The 19,676-nt window shown below is 54.3% G+C and overlaps 6 protein-coding genes across 6 annotated transcripts; 2 read left to right on the forward strand and 4 right to left on the reverse strand.

The window, feature by feature from the left end:
• Positions 1–481: 481 nt before the first annotated feature.
• Triagg1_10233 (uncharacterized protein) lies at positions 482–2,964 on the reverse strand (the record flags this gene model as incomplete). The annotated part of the gene is made up of 2 exons (XM_062894282.1): positions 482–1,966; positions 2,074–2,964. The coding sequence occupies 2 exons, from the start codon at positions 2,962–2,964 to the stop codon at positions 482–484; spliced, it is 2,376 nt and encodes a 791-aa protein (XP_062750800.1).
• A 2,126-nt stretch (positions 2,965–5,090) lies between these two features.
• Positions 5,091–8,194, reverse strand: Triagg1_10234 (uncharacterized protein; the record flags this gene model as incomplete). Its single annotated transcript, XM_062894283.1, has 7 exons — positions 5,091–5,643; positions 5,754–5,919; positions 6,009–6,748; positions 7,046–7,325; positions 7,385–7,465; positions 7,581–8,017; positions 8,127–8,194. 7 exons carry the CDS (start codon positions 8,192–8,194, stop codon positions 5,091–5,093), a joined length of 2,325 nt encoding a protein of 774 aa, XP_062750801.1.
• A 136-nt stretch (positions 8,195–8,330) lies between these two features.
• On the forward strand, positions 8,331–9,376 carry Triagg1_10235 (uncharacterized protein; the record flags this gene model as incomplete). Its single annotated transcript, XM_062894284.1, has 2 exons — positions 8,331–8,490; positions 8,568–9,376. The coding sequence occupies 2 exons, from the start codon at positions 8,331–8,333 to the stop codon at positions 9,374–9,376; spliced, it is 969 nt and encodes a 322-aa protein (XP_062750802.1).
• A 508-nt stretch (positions 9,377–9,884) lies between these two features.
• Positions 9,885–11,243, reverse strand: Triagg1_10236 (uncharacterized protein; the record flags this gene model as incomplete). Its single annotated transcript, XM_062894285.1, has 1 exon — positions 9,885–11,243. One exon carries the CDS (start codon positions 11,241–11,243, stop codon positions 9,885–9,887), a length of 1,359 nt encoding a protein of 452 aa, XP_062750803.1.
• Positions 11,244–15,399: 4,156 nt separating this feature from the next.
• Positions 15,400–16,954, reverse strand: Triagg1_10237 (uncharacterized protein; the record flags this gene model as incomplete). The annotated part of the gene is made up of 4 exons (XM_062894287.1): positions 15,400–15,685; positions 15,745–15,894; positions 16,236–16,452; positions 16,633–16,954. The coding sequence occupies 4 exons, from the start codon at positions 16,952–16,954 to the stop codon at positions 15,400–15,402; spliced, it is 975 nt and encodes a 324-aa protein (XP_062750804.1).
• Positions 16,955–18,027: 1,073 nt separating this feature from the next.
• Positions 18,028–18,639, forward strand: Triagg1_10238 (uncharacterized protein; the record flags this gene model as incomplete). The annotated part of the gene is made up of 1 exon (XM_062894288.1): positions 18,028–18,639. One exon carries the CDS (start codon positions 18,028–18,030, stop codon positions 18,637–18,639), a length of 612 nt encoding a protein of 203 aa, XP_062750805.1.
• Between the last annotated feature and the right edge of the window lie 1,037 nt (positions 18,640–19,676).

Here is a 19,676-nt window from a genome sequence, read left to right on the forward strand (position 1 = left end):
CCATGTTTGGCTTTGACAAGATACAGCTGGTGCTATCTGCTCATTTCTCTAGAAGATAATGAAGTTCTTCGTACACCATACTTATATGAAAAAAAGTAAAAGGGAAAATGAAAATAACAGAAATCAGATCACCATGCAAATATGCTCACGACGAGAAAGAGCGGCGTATCCCCCAATGGCAAAGAGAATGTCTCAATATTTCCACTTCATACTCTCATGAACAAAAGGAAAAGAAAAGAAGAATTAAAAATGAGAAAAAAAAACATTATTTGTTTGCTTATTTTCTTCAAGAGCCAAACCCTTGCATAGATTCCTTAAACATGTCGCTTCGCTCTCCTCTGATGAATCAATTACTTGTCGAGTAGTCTCATATCCAACTCTTTCTCTCCTTTCCACTCACTGCTTGTTCTCTCGTTCTGTGCCTTGTGGTATCATCTTAAACAGCCTCCTCTGTTTGCCATCATCGTCAATTAATCTCCATTTAAACATTCCCCAACACCAACTCCTCGCTGCCAGACATGGAGTCGACAGTTAGGCTCGACCTGCCATCGCCCTTGGTTCCATCGATACGCTTGATGATGCCTCCCGCCCGCTTATAGCTGATATCCTTGCCTCGAATGTCCTGCGAACCCGAGAAAGTAGTCATGGAAAACTTTCCCTCCCACGAAGCCGGATAGTTGAGTCTAAAGTTTCCACTGACGGAAGCATGGTGAGACTTGAGGTCGGTTAGTCCGTGCGGTTCATCATCACCTCCACCGTTGGCAGCAGCAGCAGCCATGCTCGGTTTAACATCCATGTACGGTGGCCGGGTCAGCCTTTCGTCAGGGTGAATGATGATCCAAGGCTCGTCGTTCTTCGCATCATCCTCGTCGCCGGTTGGGGGTTCCAGCGGATCGGAATGGCCGCCAATGCTAGCGGCAGAGTGCTTCCACAGCGGCTCAAAGACTGTCAATGTAGTTTGTCCGCTCTTTGTGTCGGTCGAAATAGAGGGTGGTGAAGAGCTAGAGCCAAAGATTGGTTGTAGCCTCACCTTTTGGTCGCCAGATACCGTCTCGATCTTGGCCGTTGACGTAAAAGCCAAGTCGGCTTTGATCTCACCAGAGGCGGACGACACGCTGACGGCGTAATCTCGCGGTGGGAACCTTTCCTCGCGTTTTTTATCACTGTCATAACCCAGGGGTTCAATCACCTTGATGTTTCCGGAAACAGAGTCGATGTTGAGCACAGCCTGTTCAGGCTTCTTGTCAGACGAGGGCTTCGGGGCGATATCAGTGTTGATATCGCCGGAAACCGTGTGAACCTTGAGAAGGTCGTATAGAGGAAACCAGCCTGTGACATCGCCACTAACAGTCTCAACGACGATGCTTCGCGAGGCGAGGGTGTAGGGCGCCACACTTCCCGACACACGACCCGTAGTAACATCTCCTGCGACGGTTTTGATCTGGGCGTCAGTGGCAGAGCTCAGGATAAGACCATCTCTGACAGCGACATCCAGGTGAATGGCATCAACGAGGATCGATTCGAGCGCTGCCTCACGGGGAATGGACACTGTAATTCGGACTTGGATACACGGCTGCCAGGAGCTGGGACTACTCCAGGTGACCCAGCGGGGAATAACGACTTCGAACCGTTGGTCCCGCTTGTTGAACTCAACATTGACGTGAAGGGCCTGGTAGTTGGTCGTGATTTCAAGCTGAATGTCGCCAGAAGAAGAGGCGTCGACAGGCTGCAGGATGACTTCGCCATATACATTCGGTGTGACTCCTCGATGGTTTCCATTGTCTTTCTCAAGCGTCTGAACAATGCTGAGCTTCTTGTTGTTGCCAAAGCTGATGACCTCGTTTACTTTGGACGACTTGTGCGGCTCACCCAAGCAGTTCTTGCTGTTCCTAGGGGGCCACGACATTGGGGGAGGGTTGTTGGTCGGAGGGGCCTTTACAGGCGACTCGTCAATGATGCCAGGTTTCTAAATTATCTTGTTAGGTGATCACGGTAACACGAGGTTTGCAGTAGTGTTGCATAGGTTCACGACTCCCTTGAGGAAAGAAATGACACGAGCTGAGCTCTACTCACCTTGGGGCTACTAATGCTGATGCTGCTACCAAAGAGAGCAACCATAATAGAAATGATGACGAGAACACCAAGGATGGTCCGAATCTTCTTTCTCGTAGTAGAAGAGCTGGTTGAGTTCCTGATCCTTCGCCACAATGGCTCTCGATCCCCGTTTGCTGCTCCGCCCATAGACTCGGGCTGACGTGGGAGCAAGGTCCGGCTCTCCTCAGGCACACCCATGGCTTCGACAGCGGCTTGTGGTGGCGCAAAGGTCTGATAACCAGAGGACGGCGGCGAGGAAGCAGAAGGGGAGTATGCGGGAGGTGCGTCAGATGGCCGACGAACCGTATACTGTCTAGGTGTCTGGCTTGCAGCACTTGTAGGCTGAAAGGACGATATCTCCTCGTCAATGCTACGTCTGTGATGATGGCCAGAAGAGGAGGGGGATGACGACGATGCTGAAGCCGGCGCCGACTGATAATGGGTCTCAAGCCGAGGGTACGCAGCAACTGGGGAAGATTGAGAAGGATGGGAAGGGCTGTAGAAGCCAGCTTGGCCCTGAGCAAACGGCACGGTCTGGCGATGAGGCTGGCTTTCAGTCAGAGGCGTCGACCGGCCAGCAGCAACAGAGGCACTATTTATCAGCCTCTCCTCCTCAGCCTCCCTCGCCTTTGCAGCAGCTCGATCCTCGTTCAGCGTCGGGTCCTCCACCATGACATTGGGCACAAAAGGCACGTTTGCTGATTGGCGCTGCTGCCGAACGGGAGGGGACGGCGATGACGTTGCGGCCTCTTCTAGACCGGACGACGACGCGTGGAAGTAGCCGTCAGCGGGCGACAGCGCATCGTTCTGGTCGTCCTCCCAGGGATTGTCATCGCCCGAGTAAAGGTTATCCGAGTACGGGGCCGGCATTTCGTCAGACCCCGTCAGGAACCGAGCAGAGACGCAGCCAGCGGGAGACAAAGAGTCACGGCGAGCTGACGAACGCCTGCCGGTTTGTCTAGCCTTTAGAAGCCTTTAAGATGAGGCGACAGATGCAGAGTGGGTTGCACCAACGAAGCAGCCGGCGGTGGAGTTTGCAGCCCCTTGGACGATGGGAAATTGAGATTGAAATGCACGGCGAGACGCGCGTTGAGAGTCTAGCAAGCCGCTCGTATCCTCTGCCAAACGCCTCTATTTAGCAGAAGCGAATCGCCAGATGGGGAAAAGCAGAGGAAGAGAAGGGAAGAGAGGGAGAGAGAGGAAGCGAAGGTGGTGTTGAAGAGCCCGGATAAGCTCCCCAGTACAAGTATGTACAAGTACAGGTCAACATGTACACACTTTCACTCGCTCGCTGATAGCAGTCGGTTCATCCAAGCACATGGCCTGTAAGCGCGCTCAACTTTGCCCCGTCGCTACCTGGCTGCTACATGCGGCCATCTCGTGTGAGCGGCCGGTTCTTGCGTCCACTCGCGGTACTGCCCATGTCCAAAGCCTTCTTTTCCAGGCTCTCTGTTCTCCTCTCCGCCTCTCCACACCTCCAACTGTTCCTTCCGATCCGCTAATCCATTGACTCTTCAGGACCCGCTGAGGTTGCGATAAAAGAAGAGCCGCTACTTGTATTACTCACACAAACAAACAACCCGCTCCCTCTAAACCCAGCCAGTTTGCTAAAGCCTGAGCAGCCATTTCAGCAACTCAATTGAAGAGAAACCCCTCCTCTCAATTCAGAACCAAACAAACAACCGCAACAAGAATAAACACACACAGAGAAAATGAAAAAAAAATCTTCACAAAACATTCAATCTTGCAAAAGGCGCATGCCAATGCCAACTACTATCCCGCTAGTCCTTTGCAAAAGTCCCCCCAACCCAACCCCAGGCTAACTCCAAATCAAGCAACCAAGGAACAAAGCCAACCCCCCAATCAGCAGCGCCTCCAGCGAATTACTAGTAGTTCCGGCGCTGGAGCTCGTTTGTTTTTCCCTTTCTCCTCTTACGAAGTACGTTGCCATAAGCTCTCTCGCTACGGGCCGGGGGCCACAACACGTGCTGTGATTCGTTTTCCCCCTACCTCACCAGAACTTGCTTTTGCTGTTTTTGCCTTTATGCAGCTGCTACTGTACCCCGTCCGATAGAATCTAAAATTCCCACGGGGCTGCGTAAGCGAGCGACGTAACCCGGAGACGACAGCGCGCTCGTCATTCGGGGCATCTCTGATGAATCAATGACAACTCCTCCAACGCCCATCACTTTTATTTTCCCGCCACTCTTCCTCGATGGCTGCCCCATTCCACACAAGCTTTTAGCTTCCCAATTGCCAATCGCCATCTCCCCTGCTGCCTGGCCATGGCGTCGGCCAGCTGAGCAAAAAAAAAAGGCCTGGGCAAATCAAGCAATAAAGACGCTCGGCCAAGACGCCGGCTCCAGAAAATGCCCCGGCCCTTGCCCACCGGTCACGGAGCTCCTCGTCTCCACTTTTCCGGGTACCGATCCCGACGTGAGACTTCACACATTGGCAACCTCTCTCTCTTTTCACGGCTCTCCTGTTTCTTTTCAATGCAATGTTTCATTGAGAACAAAGTCTCACAGAATCTATAACATGGTAGCTAGATTTCGTACACTCTCTCCTATGCCTTGGGCGTCCCTTCGTGAAGCTTCTCGGGTGGAAAGAGCCGGTTCCAACCAACTCTGTCTTCTATCCTTCATTTCTAAATAACCCCCCCTCCCCCGCCCCAGACGTTAAATAATATGGAACAGTGGTTGCTTGTCTGCAACTCATCACATCCAAGCACTCAAATCAAGCGCGTGGCTGCCGATCAAATGCCGGCCCACGACCCTTCCGTAACCACTCGCCAGCAAATCCTGACCTCATCTCGGGCTAAACAGACGACAATAAAAGGCCGTTCAAATGCGAATGGAGCTCGCTACCAACCAACCAATATGTCCGACAAATGAGATTGACAATGCTAATGCAATAAATAGATGCGCGTATGGTATCATCGTATCCTTTCTATACTTGTTCGTTGAGCCAATGATTGATGAAAAGAATAAATTCAATCAGTGCAATGCGAGAAAGCGTTTTGCGTTTTCGTACACCACCCACGTTATGCTCAACGCAGGGGCGACTTTGAGCAGATTTGGCGTCAGGCCCTTGTAGAGACCTCGGACCCCTTCGTGCTGGATCGTCTTCTGTGTGACGTCCCAGATTCCCGTGTAGGTTTGGGGGTGCATCACGGTGCCTTGCGTTTGTAACCGTGTCCGAACCACGTTCAACGGGTAGACAACCGACGCTCCAAAGGCTCCGGATGTTGCGCCGATGATGCCCGTGGCGATGTTGCCAGGCTCGGCGTCGTCTTCGTGGCAGCCCGCATATTTTGCGTAACGGATGCGGTAAGTATTCTTGAGGAATTCAAACATGCCCATGTCGATGGCACTGTACGGGAACATGCCAATCAATCCCATGGTGACACCTCGGTAGCAGGCTCGCAGGCCGCCATCCGCATACATTTTCGTGGCCGTCTGTCGAACGAGGGCACTCCCCGTAAGGCCGTCTTTGACCGTCTCGCACTGAAGTCGAAATTTGAGGGTATCAAGGGGATAGACGCAGAATCTGTATTTCCACAACCCGTCAGTAAAAAAGGAAAAAAGAAAGGAAGGGGAAGAATTGAAAGAAAGCCATGTCTCCGACGAACAACGTAGGAGCCATCAGTCACCACTTACTGGGCAACCATTCCGGCCAAACCGCCAGCAACAAATTTCGAGTACGAATTTATGTTCCTGGCATCCCCATGGCCCTCGAAATTCGCCAACGCACGCTTGGCCGCTTCGTACGATCCGAACTTGATGGCCGTCTCCGGCATGATTTTCACAACATTCAACCCGTTGCCTTTTTTTCAGGTAAATGTCAACGTTAGCTCAGACATTATCAAGCAAAAAAGTCGCCAGCATTGGGACCAGAAGAATGCATAAGCTTACCAGCAAAAAAGCTGCGCAACCCGCCCGATCGATACAAGTCCTTGACAGCATCGCTAAAGGGCCTCGCCGCGTTTCTAAGCGCATCAACGATACGGCCTTGCTTCAGCGCTCCCACGGCCGTCTCGGCACCGCTGTTGGTGTTGACGAGCAAGTAGACCTTCAATCGGTCGAGCGGAGCCGTGGCCGTCCGCGACACTCCACCGGCGATGGCACCCGCAAGGAAGTAACCTGGATGGGGAGCAAAGTCTGTCAGTCTAAACTTCTTCTTGGTCGGTGCAGCTCCGGTAGCGGTAGAGGACTCTTCACGGTGCTCGATTGAGGTGCCATCGCCGTCGATCTGTGGAGTAGCACCTGCCCCTGCCGGGCCTTGCTCGACTTCTTCTGAAATCCCGATAGCAGCAGACGCATGCGCCGTCGCGTCCACAAAACTTCCTCTTGCATGTTGTAACGGCACTTGGACCTCCGGCTCGACTGTCCCAGCAGCTTGCGCAGGAGATGGCGGAGGAGGTGATGGAAGCTCTGGGGGCGCCCTCGGATAGGAGGGAAAGGCAACTCGTAGGAGAGAGCCAAAGAGAATATTAAGAAAAGAGCTAGAGCCGGCCCTACCTAAGCCTTCCAGTGTTTCCCCACTCACGAGCGAGTCTCCCTCCGGCGTGACATTAACCACCGAGTAATAAAAGGACAGCACGGCCTGCAAATGAGACGCATCCTGGTTCCCAGGCATGAAAAGCAAAAAGTTCCTGGGGATGCTCGGTCAGCTGGTGGACGGTTTCCATGTCACAGCCATTCGGAGCATTTCTCCGTGAGGCATATATTAAATCATCAGAGCAAGCCAGGGGCACATGTTTGGCGGTTTCAGGGGGAATCGGTCTTGTGGTGTTGAGCGTGCTCATCTGTCCAACTCAAGACCGAGGCACATGACCCCTTGAGAGTGCGCGCCTGACAGCGATCCACCCAAGATCGATCAACCAGCCCCCATTCTATGCCCAGAGCAAAACAAATCAAGGGAGTATTTCTTTCGCTTTTGTCTCACTTACCGCCATTCGTCGAAACTGACGTATCCGTCGTTGTTCAAGTCCATGTCGCTGAAGAAGTCATGCAGCCTGCGGTTCGATACGGTCAATCCCGCAGCCTTGAACGCCGCCTGGAGCTCTGTCTTATCCAGCTTGCCATTGCCGTCGCGATCGATGGATCTGAACAAGTCGTAGAGTTGACTCTCCGCCTTTTGCACAAAAACTCGAAACTCTGCGAACCCAAGCAGAAAGAATCCCGTTAGTAGCCGTAGCTTGTGTTTGTAGCGCCTCCAAGCGGCAGCGGCTTTACGTTGAGCACAACACAAGCCCACGCCTTGCGCCCAGAACAATAGACGAACGCACCTTCATATTGAATCTTTCCGTCGCCGTTGGTGTCAACCTCCCTCATGATCCTCTTCAACATGGCATCCGCATTCTTGAGCGCTGTTCGCAAGAGGTAAAAAAAAAACCGTCAACACCTAGACAGAAAATGCGGGGCGGGATGCGCAAACGCTGCGAAACAAAGGGAAAAGAGAGGGAAAAGAGGGAAAATCCTCACGATGGTCTATCTTCCGAAAGCCCTTCTGCAGGCCCTTCAGGTCCAACTCTCCATTCGCACATGGCCCCAGCTGAGCCCAGAGCACTTCAACGCGATCATGGTCTGGGTTCTGGTTCTGGTTTTGCGGCTCTCGAAGCCCTTTCTCCACCTCGGTAGCTGGCCTGGCTGTCATGGCTGTGGCATGTCTCGAAAAGGCGACGTCGAGGCGGCAATTGCGATGCCGCGGGGGGGTTTCAGCGGGCGCGTCGTCTTTGTGCTTTCGTTTGGGTGCTATCTCAAACTCATCGTAGAGATCTGGAAGCTTGCGGTCTGGCAGGCGATGCCAATTGAGAGCGGTTTGCGGGCCTTTGACAGCTACTGACGTCGTAGCTCGGGAGCAGCAGGAATCGAGGCCGCGGATCTTGGGGGAGAATTGCTTGCGATATTGGGGGGGGGGACTGCCACTACGTAATAATTTCTAGGCGCTGCTAGGGGTTGTACAGCGCTGTGCAATTAGGGGGCCCGATAAGGCTCGAGATCGCTTATCGCCCCGCAGTCTTGTCGGACCCAAGATTAACTCGCTGTTGGTTGGTCACGATCTCATCTAGACAGGACGACAGGATTGCCATGTACATATTGCGGCACACACATTGACATTGAACCTACAATCATCATTTGGCATATTCATTTCCGTTATACCCTGTACCTATCAGTGCTTTCCAGTGCCCTTTCAGACGGAGAGGTGCCTTCGTGGCCCCGTCTCCGCCAGCCATGTCCGCCAACTACTGGGAGTCGACGCAGCGGCGGCATTGGCTCTTCACAAAGGACGAGCTCGCCTCGATGCGCCAGAAGCTCGAGGACGAAAATGCCGAGCTCGTCCGCATGTTCCCTCTCCCACAGCCGCGGCACATGGCCATCTACTTCAATCAACGTGAGTCGTTGCGTGTTCGCAGCATCGATGTCCTGCGTTCCGTTCCGCTCAACTAATCCACCCGTCTGTCTGTCCAGAGCTGCTGAGGTTGGGGAAGCGTCTCACCATCCGCCAGCAGGCCATGGCCACGGCGCAGGTCTACCTGAAGCGCTTCTACACGCGAGTCGAAATCCGTCGGACGAACCCGTATCTCGTCATTACCACTGCGATATACCTGGCCTGCAAGATGGAGGAGGCGCCGCAGCACATCCGCCTGATTGTGACCGAGGCCAGGCAGCTCTGGCAGGATTTCATCGGGCTGGACACGTCCAAGATTGGAGAGTGCGAATTCTACCTCATCAGCGAGATGAGCTCCCAGCTCATTGTACATCAACCCTACCGGAGCCTGTTAGCTCTGCGCGGCGAGCTATCCCTAGTCGATGAAGACGTGCAGCTCGCCAAGTCCATCATCAACGATCACTACATGACGGACCTGCCGTTTCTCTGCTCGCCGCACATTGTCGCATTGGTAGCAATCCTCTTGGCCCTCGTTCTGCGTCCAAACTCCACAGTTCCGGGACAGAGTGCCTCGGGATCTGCCGCTGCCGCCGGTCTGGCAGCCGCACAAGCTGCTCTCAGCCAAGCACACACCGCTCGATCAGGCCAGGGCGGGATTCTCTCCGAGATTCCTTCGACACCAGAAGTCAAGGAGAGGGTTCAAGAAGCTAGAATCACCCGTGTCCAGCATTTCGCGGCCTGGTTGGCAGAGAGCGACGTCGACATTGCTGCCATGGTAGACGCGACCCAGGAGATTATATCCTTCTATGAGTGCTATGAGCAGTACAATGATAAGCTCACGAGGGAACAAATCAACCGGTTCGTCAAGGCCCGGAATCTCGATAAGTAGGCACGTCGCGGGAGTAAACAGAACAAACGACGGAACAGAATACCAACTGAGAGGTCGAGTGCAAAATCGCAAAGATGGGGAATGTTTCTGACTCTGGAGCTTATTCGCGAGCCACCCGATTGGCTGTCCTTGACCAATCTAACAAGATCAGTCATGAGAATAGCCGCCGTTGAGCCCCCGTTCCGGAAACGTTTGTGGTCGCCAAGAACATTTTACCATACACATGATATTATTTGGAAATGAGGGATGAAAGCATTGGGTACATGGCGTCTTGGAAGGGTGTCTTTTGATACGCTTGAAACGTTTTCTTTGTCTGAATTTCCCAAAATAGCGCTTTTCTTTCTATTCTTGCATTTCTTTGTTTTGGCGTACACGGGCACCCAGTCATGGCATGGATTTTTGGTAGGGGATATCATCGAGGAAATCGATGCTTCAAGACTTTACATATATATACTCATACGCATATAAATAGAACAGCGCCGGCCTTCTAATCTTCTTCTTTCGAGCTCTAATTTCTATGTCTAATCTTCTTGGATCGAGTTCCGCTACCGCTACCGCTGCTGCTGCTGCTGCTCTTGGATGACTTGCTACTACCATGTCGACTGCTCTTCCACGACGACATGGCAACATCCGCTACCTCTTTGCCCTTTGAAATGGCAATTTCATGGCCCCCAGAAATCACACAAACCTCTACGCCCTCTTCTCCCAAAACCGCCTTGGTGTCTTCAATCCATTCGTCCTTGATAATCAGCGTGTCTTTATCCCCCAGAATGACGCACACTCTCTGCAACCCCTGGCCAAGCTCCCGATTAGCAGCGAGCTTCTCGCCCAACACAGCCCACATCTTGTCGTGCTGCCCGTAGATGGGCGCATAGCGAATCGTGCTCATGTACGAGTCGACAAAAGCCGGGTTGGCATCCAGCTGCCAGCCCACGACGTCGCCGACTCTGACGGAGCTGCCCCTCCCGACGGCCATGGACACGTCGTCAAAGTTGACCTCTGCCTCGTCTCCATCGGGGACGTCTGCGCTCTGCCCGTGCTGCGGCGCGATGCGTGCCCGCACCCAGCTCCGAAGCAGCCACTCGGGCAGCACGCCGTGGGAGTACAGGAGGCGGCTCTTCCAGCCGAGGTGGGACTCGCGCACGAGGCCTCCTGGGCAGACTACGGTGAGGGAGCGCAGCATGTGTGAGTGATATGCCGCAAAGGCCGCCGCCAGAGCACCCCCCAACGAGTAGCCCAGGAGGTGGAAGGAAGAGGCGCCGGTCCACGACAGAGATGAAGATGCTAAGACGAGGAGAATCTGAGTGGTATATAGACACTCATCGTACGGCACATTGGAAGGGCCATCGGAGTAGCCTCTCCCAAACAAGTCTACATGCAATGCCGTGTAAGCAGCAGTCTCGTCGTCTCCCCCTTCAGGAGGATACAGGTACATGTATATATACGCAAATATACAACAAAGAACAGAGCTGGACTTACCAAAGACCATCACCCTGTACCCCTTCCGCACAAGCTCCCAGGCAATCCCGCCCATTGCAATGCACGGCGTGCCGATGCCGTGCACCAGAAGCACCTTTTCGCCCTCCTCGGGCCCCCACTCAAACACTCTGACGGTGCCATATACCGTCTCGACGTCCTTGCCGCCCGGGAAGAGCTCCGGAGGGTACGGCGCCGCCTTTTCGGGGTCCTCCGAATCGGTCCCCGAACGGTCCTTGACGCGCACAATGTCTGTCTTTGGCGACTTTGCCCGAGGCGACAGCGATGGCCTGATGAGCATGTAGAGCGACAGACATGCCGCCGCCGCCAGGACAGCAGAGCCCCTCCTTGTGAGCTGATCCGGGCGGAGCCGGAGTCCGTACGGAACCATGATGTGCGATGTAATTCTCGGAGTGCGGTTCGCACAAGAGGGACTGAGGGAGGGGGAAAGTCTCTGACTGCGCCTGGCAGCGCAACTGGATGAGCAAAAGCGCCGAGAGCGACGACGATATCGGTCAACACTGGCCGGAGGTTAGATTTGTCGGTAGGATAATCCGCCTCCGAAGGTCACCCCGCCAAGTTGCCGAGGATACAAGCGTTTCCTTCATACGAGTACATGGCAACCGTCTCTAAGCCGAGGGCAAGGCATATTGGGAATTCGGCCGTCCACCGCGGGTTCAACCTTGTAGCAGCTATCACCATGTCTGCGTAGTTGCAACAGTTGTGGCGAGTTGGCATTTGCCTCTACGGAACGGAACATCATGGGGTTGTGGTGCTGCCGGTTGCTTCAGAGCACGTTGCGGCTCTCCGGACAGGTTCAGCAACGACTCACCAAAAATAACTCGAAGCCACCTCAGGGGCTGTCTGTTCACGGCTCCAGTTTCAACCTCGTAAAATCAACTCAGCCTCAGCCGGCGGAAAAGACTAGGCGATGCGCTATGATGAAGCCATCGGTCGAACCACCTAGCGGCAGGCCGTTGTTGAGTCTTCTGCAACAACAAGCGCGTCCTCTCCTGCGTTCCTACGTCATCCCACGAACCCCCTGCGTGCTTCCATGTAAGGGCAGAGAAGGAAAGAAGGGGAATCCGAGAAAAAGCCTGAATCAATTAGCATCTCCGGCCTGAAAGTGGAGAGATGGATGAGATCGGACGTGGGATACTACAAGTTCCAGAACTGTCTGCTGCAGCTCGGGAGTCTGCATATACTATTGGCACTGCAGCACCTTATCGGCCGGCGTGTCCGTGTGGCCGCCCAAACGAGCAGCTCGCAAAGAATGCGCTGCTCGTCTCTCAACAAGCCGGGACACACTCGCAGTAGGGGAGAGCGGAAGACCCGGCGCCACGAAGCCAGCTCGGGGCCAAGATGGCTTCGCACCGTGTGGCTGGGCTGGGAGAGTGGCTGCGTTACCGTTCGCTCCACTCAGTGGTGGCCGAGCAACCCTGATAGCCAGCTCCAGCACCAGGAGGCATGTACCTGAGCTCCAGACGCTGGCCAAACCCAAAGTACCTCTCTTCCAGACCTCAAGTCACCTCTGGAGAGCATCAAAGGCTCGTCTCTCCACATGCGGGCGACGACTCCACAAAGCCATGTCTTGCTTCTCCACCTCACAGACTCGGGACAGCCAACAGGAATCAGGCCTCGGCATCCATGGACAAGGGCCGGGCCAATGAGAGCAAGTAATCACATTGATGGCCTGCCGCCACACCGCTCTTTGATGGGGGTTCGCCCAGGGTATTGCCAGGGCACAGCAAGGGTCGAGACAGGGTGCTGCTTCTGGTACTTGGCGAGTACTCGTACTGTACTCCAAGACTGAGCGGTTGGCGAACAGATATTCCGTGTACCACTTCGTAGGACTTGCAGACCCCGCGGAGTGCAGGCAGACTGACGCTCTCCGGGATCGAACCCTTGCAGAAGGCCATAAGGAAACGACAGAGAAGAGTAAAGGAACGGGGCGAGCTTCATCCTTTGCATCCGGAAACGAGCCAATAAGCCGACGATCAATCGTACAGTACGAATACTGCTCACTGTCGGGTACAGGCACAAGGCACGATACAGGCACAACCAAAGTCGCTCAGCGTCGATACCGAAGCGCACTGGCCCCGAGTGCGGAATCCGAAGTTCAAAGTATGGGGTGCAGATGCCGACAGTCCAACGGGCCTGGAGAGCCCAAAGGCGCCGGGCGCAAGCAGCAGCCGCAAGATGGAGCGGCGAACCGAGCCGGAATACAGCGGGCGATCTGGGGTTTCTCGAGATGACCCTCGAAATGGTTTGCTGCTTGTAACTACACGTCCGTGCAGACCTGAGGCTGTGGACCGTATCCGGTAATGCTCCGAGACATGCTGTGCGCTTTGCGTAGTATGTCTGCAGGGAGATGAGATGAGGGATGCCAGGATCGAAAAGAGTTGAGCGGCGAGCCTGAGCGCGAGCGCGAGCAAGCAACGCAACTTTGTTGCCAGCACCAGTGCGCTTCCGTGCCACACATTATGGCTGTTACTCGAACCAGGAGCCAGACCACCCATCCATCTCTTTCTTCATCCCCAGGGTCACGTCGGAGCCGACCCGGCGTTTAACTGCTTGTACTGGCAACACCAGGAGTGGCCGTCTTGTACAAACGTCGGCGCTTGTGGCTGAATGGCGCTGCCTTTAGCGCTTTCAACATGGCAGTGTTCTATTCGAAGTCTCAACCCGAGTATGTAGTACAGTATTAGCTTGCTTCTGCAACGAGACGCAACGCTTCCGGCTCAACCGTGTGAATCGTGCAGTACGCCGCATAGTACTAGCTTTTCATAGGTCCTACGGCAAGGAGGACTGCAGATGGGCATCATGACCAGCGGCTATGGCGCTACTGCGAGTTGTTACTTGAGGCAGACCACCGACAGGCGATAGGGTAACAGTGATGACGGCACCCCTTGGAGGGCATGGCCAAACGCATGGCATGATGTGGCAGCAAGACTTTCAAGAATAGCTCTCGGGCACTGCGAATGCTACTGCTACACGCCCGGCTCCAACCGCCAGCGGCCACTTAGATCCCTCCATCTGGAGAACCTGTGTAGATTAGATTGGCCAGAACCAAGCCTCGTCGCATTGGAGTCGAACCAGCCCAGCAATGGGGGAGGCGAAGCAGCTCTCTGCAGATCGATGCCGCGGTGTAACAGGTCGAAGCCCGGGTCGATCCAATGCAGCCGTGAAACCTGAAATTAGATGATTCTGGGGGGGCAGCCATGAGCCGATCATTCTTAGAAGGCGAGAAGGTTGCCTCCCAATTTTTATCTGCATGTAAGTGCGGGCGGATTTGCGTTCAATGCTCGGTATCCGTATTGCCGTACTTTTCGTCGTGATCCGGTGGATCTGTGAAAGACATGATTGCTACTGGTACATGGACAATTAGACAAAGTCGGAAGAGCAATCTTTGAAGGAGCAATCCGTTGGTAGGATCTGCAACACCGGGAAAGGATTCCCATCATCAGATTGGATTCAATGCGGTGCCGCCAGGCCAGTGAGCAGCAACCCGGGCTGGCTGCCGACAGTGGCGTTGGTTCGACCTGTCATTTGATAAGAGCAGAAAGAAAACCTTGCTGCTCGTGGCGCTTGTGTCTGCATCCTTTTTAGCATCGTCATTCCACCTCGACCACCCAACCACCACGCCACAGTGCGGATCAAGTGAGTGCGAGAAGCCCAGCTTACTAGAGCCGCCACCTTTCCCCCCAGAGTGGATTAGTGGTGAGAGGTTTTGGGTCTGCAAGTGTGAGTGGATTTGATGGCTTGCTCGCAAGTCACACAACATGGGCGTGAAATGACCTGAAGGCTTCTACAGAGTTTGGAACCGGTGCGCGGCCGGGCCGTTGGTAAGTGTCCTCTTATCGTCCACATCGGGAGCAAAAAGAGCTCATGGCTTCGTACGAGTTCCTGTATCCGCGAGATGGTACCTGTGACGATCCCTGAGGGGAAAGTCAATCGGCCAATGTGGCGAATATGGGTTCCATGGCACAGGCAGACACATTACGATCAGAGTGCCTGGAGCAATGCTCAACGACCATTGTGCATCGGCGGGTCAATAAACAGACCCAAGGGGGGTCCAAGTCTCCTCTTCTCCCTGCCAGGGGCTGCCTGGGTTTCACTAGCCGTGAAGGTAGCTGGCGCAGGTACCAAGTATGGAGGCAGATGACAAGGCGAGAAACGGAATGCGTTTCTCAGTCGGTCCCCTAGCGATACGGATTTTGGGGTGTGTAATTTCAGCGTGTCGAAACAGGCCAGAAATGCGACACACATCATGGCGATTGCGTCCTTGGTCCCATGTCTGAGGACGAACCATGGTGGTGTCGAGCGGTACTGACACTGTCTCTCCAGCAAGTATGTCTCGGCACACGCAATGCGCTTGTGCGGCAAAAACATCAAAGTGCAAGTCAATAAACCACACGCGGCGAAAACAAAGACAAAAATAAACATGAAATCAAGGTAAGGAAGGGGATGACTGTTTGACACTGGAGCCATCATGTCGGTAGCAGCCGTCCATGCAGATGCGGGCCACCAAGGCCCGAGATTGAAACCTAACCAAAGTCGAACCTTGCCGTGCCGAACATGCTCGTATGCGGTTGCTCATCGACGTCCAAGTGATGGATCTTGGTTTCTTGTATACGCTTTGATTGCTTCGTAATTGCGAGTTGATGCCACAGAGCGGTGATCCAATTCACGAGGTGGACATGCCAACAGCGACCCCAGGCCCCGGACCAGAAAATACCCAAACGAGCAGGCAACCGGAATTGCCCCAATTTCCGAGCAGATGATGGCGAAATTTCCAATGAAGAGAGATACTCCATGTCCGCGGCTGACAAGCTGGCAGTCTTATTAGTCGTCTCGTAGCAGCGAGCCCAAGCCAGAAGCTTCAATCTTACTGTTCCTGAACCTCGTAGCGGAGCGATGGCGACTTACACGTACTGTGCTCGGCACCAGGTGCCAAAAGCGAGGCGGCGTCGCTTGGAGGATTGGCACCGAGTTGGTCAGCAGCAGATCGCGGACTAGCAGTCTCACGTACCGACGGCGCACTAGCCGCGAAAACGATGCAGTCAAGTGATCATTGATGCCGTTTGTTGGCGAGCTGGAATGGGCCAGCAACCACGAGGGGGCCCAGTTGAGGTCCGGCCGGCAGATCCTAGGCCCCAACGAACGAGCGATCCGTTACTTCGCACTTGGTACTGTGTCTGTACGAGCGCCCGGATGCTGTGATTTGTTGCGGTCTCTCTGCTCAGCACATTATTCGGACAGTGCGTATAGACAAAGTCAAGTTGACTGTACTCGTACACAAGCTCTGGGTGGAAGGGATCTAGGTGCTGCGATGTGACTGGACGGGTCCAGATGCTCCCAGAAGGACAGTGCAAAACCTAACCGGCGGCACTGCCCACGGATGGAGATTCTGCCCTCGATTTCGTTGGTGAAGCCATGAGTCCACAGTGCAAGATCCTGGACACGCAGCAGGTGACTTGTCCTCCACGCAGTCAGCCACGCAATTTGCTGGTACCGGCCAGCGCAGAGCATCCACGCTGGCGGCGGTGATTCTGGCACGCTGTGGATGGAGGCTCCAGTTGGCGATGGGGCGCTGAGCGCTGGGACATGAGAGATCCATGGATGCTTGCACAGTCAGTCGTCGGCCATGCAGGGGCAGAGGCGGGCTCAATGGCAAAACCAGCTGGTCCGGCGTGGACTCGTGCTCGTACAAGTACGGCGCCGCACTGTATGGCGAATGCCGGGCGCGGACACTGTATGAGCGTGTATGCATGTCCTACTGTCGGTCTTGGATGCGCGCGGTTTGGGGGTTTTGAGAGCTGCATCCAGTCTGCGGGCATTGGATGTCTCCAGTTGCCAGGTAAGGTAGCCAGTGCCTGTGAATGCGGGCGTGGGTGTGCAGTAATACCTGTACGGAATCGATACCATCCAATCCATACCTGCACGAGTACCTGTACGAGCAGCGAGTGCTGCATCCGCCTGTCCGTGCACGACAACAGAATCTGGGGGGTTATTGATGTTCTCTCTCTTCTCTCTTGGGTGAGACCTGGTCTGAGAGTCTGTAGCAGCAGTCGGGCGGGCTTTGTGGCGGACGAGACTCATTTGTCACTGCGCAGAGCAGAGGCCGATTGCAAGCACTCGAGACTGTTGGCGGATCTGCGAGTACGAGTACAGTCAATACACAGCAGCAGTGTACAGTGCGGAATCGAACCCGCAGTGCAGTCGCCACCGACCTGGCACGGTCCCCCCCAGGCCCCCGTCGAACCACCACGCGGTGCCAGGACCAGCACCCTCGCCGTTGTGCGTTGCGTTGGCACTCTCACGGTGCCACAGTGCGCATCACGGCAGATTGGCTGACTGGACTGAACTGAACTGAACTGACTGTCCTGTCCAGCTGCACAGTGCTCTTACAAATGTCCCCCGGTACGTACCGGCTGCGGTATTACGCACAACGCAACACAACACAACACAACACAACAGCCGCCGCCGCCCCGAAAAAAACCACACGGTGCCCGTCACTGTGCAGCCACGACACCCCCCCTAGCAGCCCTAGGCCCAGTACGGCGCCCCGGCCAGAGCCAGTAGCGCTGCTGCACGCCAGCCCAATCGCTAGCTGGTGGCGAAGACGGCCTATCCTGGCTCGCCGGAATCTTATTCGACAGGCTGCGCCCAAGTCTCTTCTCGCGTCCTCTCAGGTCCCTCAACCAAACAAAAAGGCCGCTGCCAGCCCCCCCCAAGAGGTTCTGCCCTGCTCCTGCTTTTCTGCTTCCCACCCTTCCATTCTATTCTTTGTACCACCCGCCCCCAAACCCGATCCCATTCTGACTACTGCCAACTTACCACCTTCGAACACCAAAAAAAGTAAAAAATTACCACCAACGGAATTCTGCATCTCTTCAACACTTTCTTCTCCCTCCACAAAGTTAGATTTCTTTAGTACATCGCTTCGCCACGACAACAGCGCCGAGTTTATCTTGCTTCGTTGTCCTCACCGTCTAATTTAATCTCGCTATTCAGGCCAAGAAGAAACTTGCTACACTTCTCTTCCTGCCCTACCGCTACCACTTTCGCGACCACACACAATCACAAATCACAACCACAACCACCAACTCGAAACGTCGCTCCTCTAAAACACTTACGCTGGATCCCTAGCCATCTCACAGAATTTCGCAATCATGTCTTCATACTACGGATACAACGCGCATACTGCGCACGCTGCCCCCGTCTCCCACCACCACACCAACAGCCGCAATCGCAGAACCCCTCGTCTTAACGTCTCGCAGTCGCAGCGCCAGTTCCGCGGCGTGCGCAGCATGCGGGAGCTCAACGAGACGGCCGCCCTGTCTGCGTTCCGCACGCGGTTCGAGGCCGGCCGATCCTTTGACCTCGAGGACGACCTCGAGTTCTGCCCCAACCTGCTGACCGAAAGCGACGTGAGTAGTCCTCCGAGTCCGGTGGATTCTTCCCCTTCACGCAGCCTCTCTGACTCGCCGCTGCAACAGTTGGTGTCCATCTCTGCTTCTGAGCGCTCTTCGCTGGCCAGCAACTCTCCCGAGGCCTCTCCCACCCAACAGCCTCAGACCGTCGCCCCCGCCTTTTCTCTCAACTCGTCATCTCCTCCCTTTATTCCTCCTCCCGGCGTCCAGCCTTTGACCATGACCTTCCGGATGGCTGCTCGTCCCCGCAATGCCATCCCCATTGTCAACCCTGCCACTGGCACCTCCGTGCCCAGCCCGCCCCCTTCACTATCGCCTGCCCGACTGCAGCAATCCGTTCGCCGATGGTAGAGTGCTTAGCGGGTCGTCTGCGCTCCCTCGTCTGGGGGGGACTGCCATGGCATGATAACCATGGAGACGACCTCAAAGCACCGCTGTCGGTTGCCGTGATCGTTGGATGGGAAAAAAAATCGACACTGCGCCATTCGCAGCAAGCTTCTTTTTTCTGGTCTTGGCGGGCACATGTGAAATCTGACAACAAAAAAAACTTCAAAAGTGACATCTCTCACTTCTCTTACGGGCTGGGTTCCTCGAGGCTGTTGACTTCCTTTTTTATATCTCTTCACCCCAAAAACAACTCACCTTCCTCACAACACTCTTACACCACCTCCACCCACTCCTATGTATAAGCACCTATAATCGCCATACACCGATTTGTTTCGACAGGATTTTCTTACGAGGATATTACCGGCGCGACTTGAGAAAGATCGATACCATTTTTTGTTTTTTTGCTTTGTCATTTTCTCTTGCCATTTCGCCTTGTTCGATCAAGGCTGCTGGGGCACGTATGGCGTTTTTTCCTTTGATTTTTCCTCCTTGTATCACGGCAAATTTCCTTGCAGTTCTCTATAATTGTGTTGCATCGGTAACCGACAGTGGAGTTGTGGGATTTGTTTCTTTTAACGATCATCCGGCGTCTCACCATCTTGGGAAGCGAATTGTCCTTCCTGCTTAAAACCATAAAATGCCTTCTCCCTTTGTTGCGGTTGTACGGGTTTACGAAGTCATCAAGACAACAAAAAAAGAAAGATATAGAAGCGATATCTTATGAAAGTGTTGGGGGGCACGGCTGTTCTTGTCTAGTCACATATGGGAAATACCTTGGGCTGGCGGGGTTCTGGAAAGATGAGCGGTTCTTGTTTGCGCATCACCATACTGGAAACGGTTTTTTTTTTATTATTTTTTATTACCGGGAAATAATGGGGAGTTGGTCTGAGTCGATTTCTTGGGGGAGTTGATGCGGCGCCGCAGTGTGCAAATCGAATGGGGAAAGCGGCTTGTTCTTTTTGTCTTGAGTTGTGTTTTTTTACAGCCTACAACAACTTTTG

This window comes from Trichoderma aggressivum, assembly GCF_033847375.1.
Source record: "Trichoderma aggressivum f. europaeum strain CBS 100526 chromosome Unknown scaffold_068, whole genome shotgun sequence".
Taxonomy (NCBI): domain Eukaryota; kingdom Fungi; phylum Ascomycota; class Sordariomycetes; order Hypocreales; family Hypocreaceae; genus Trichoderma; species Trichoderma aggressivum.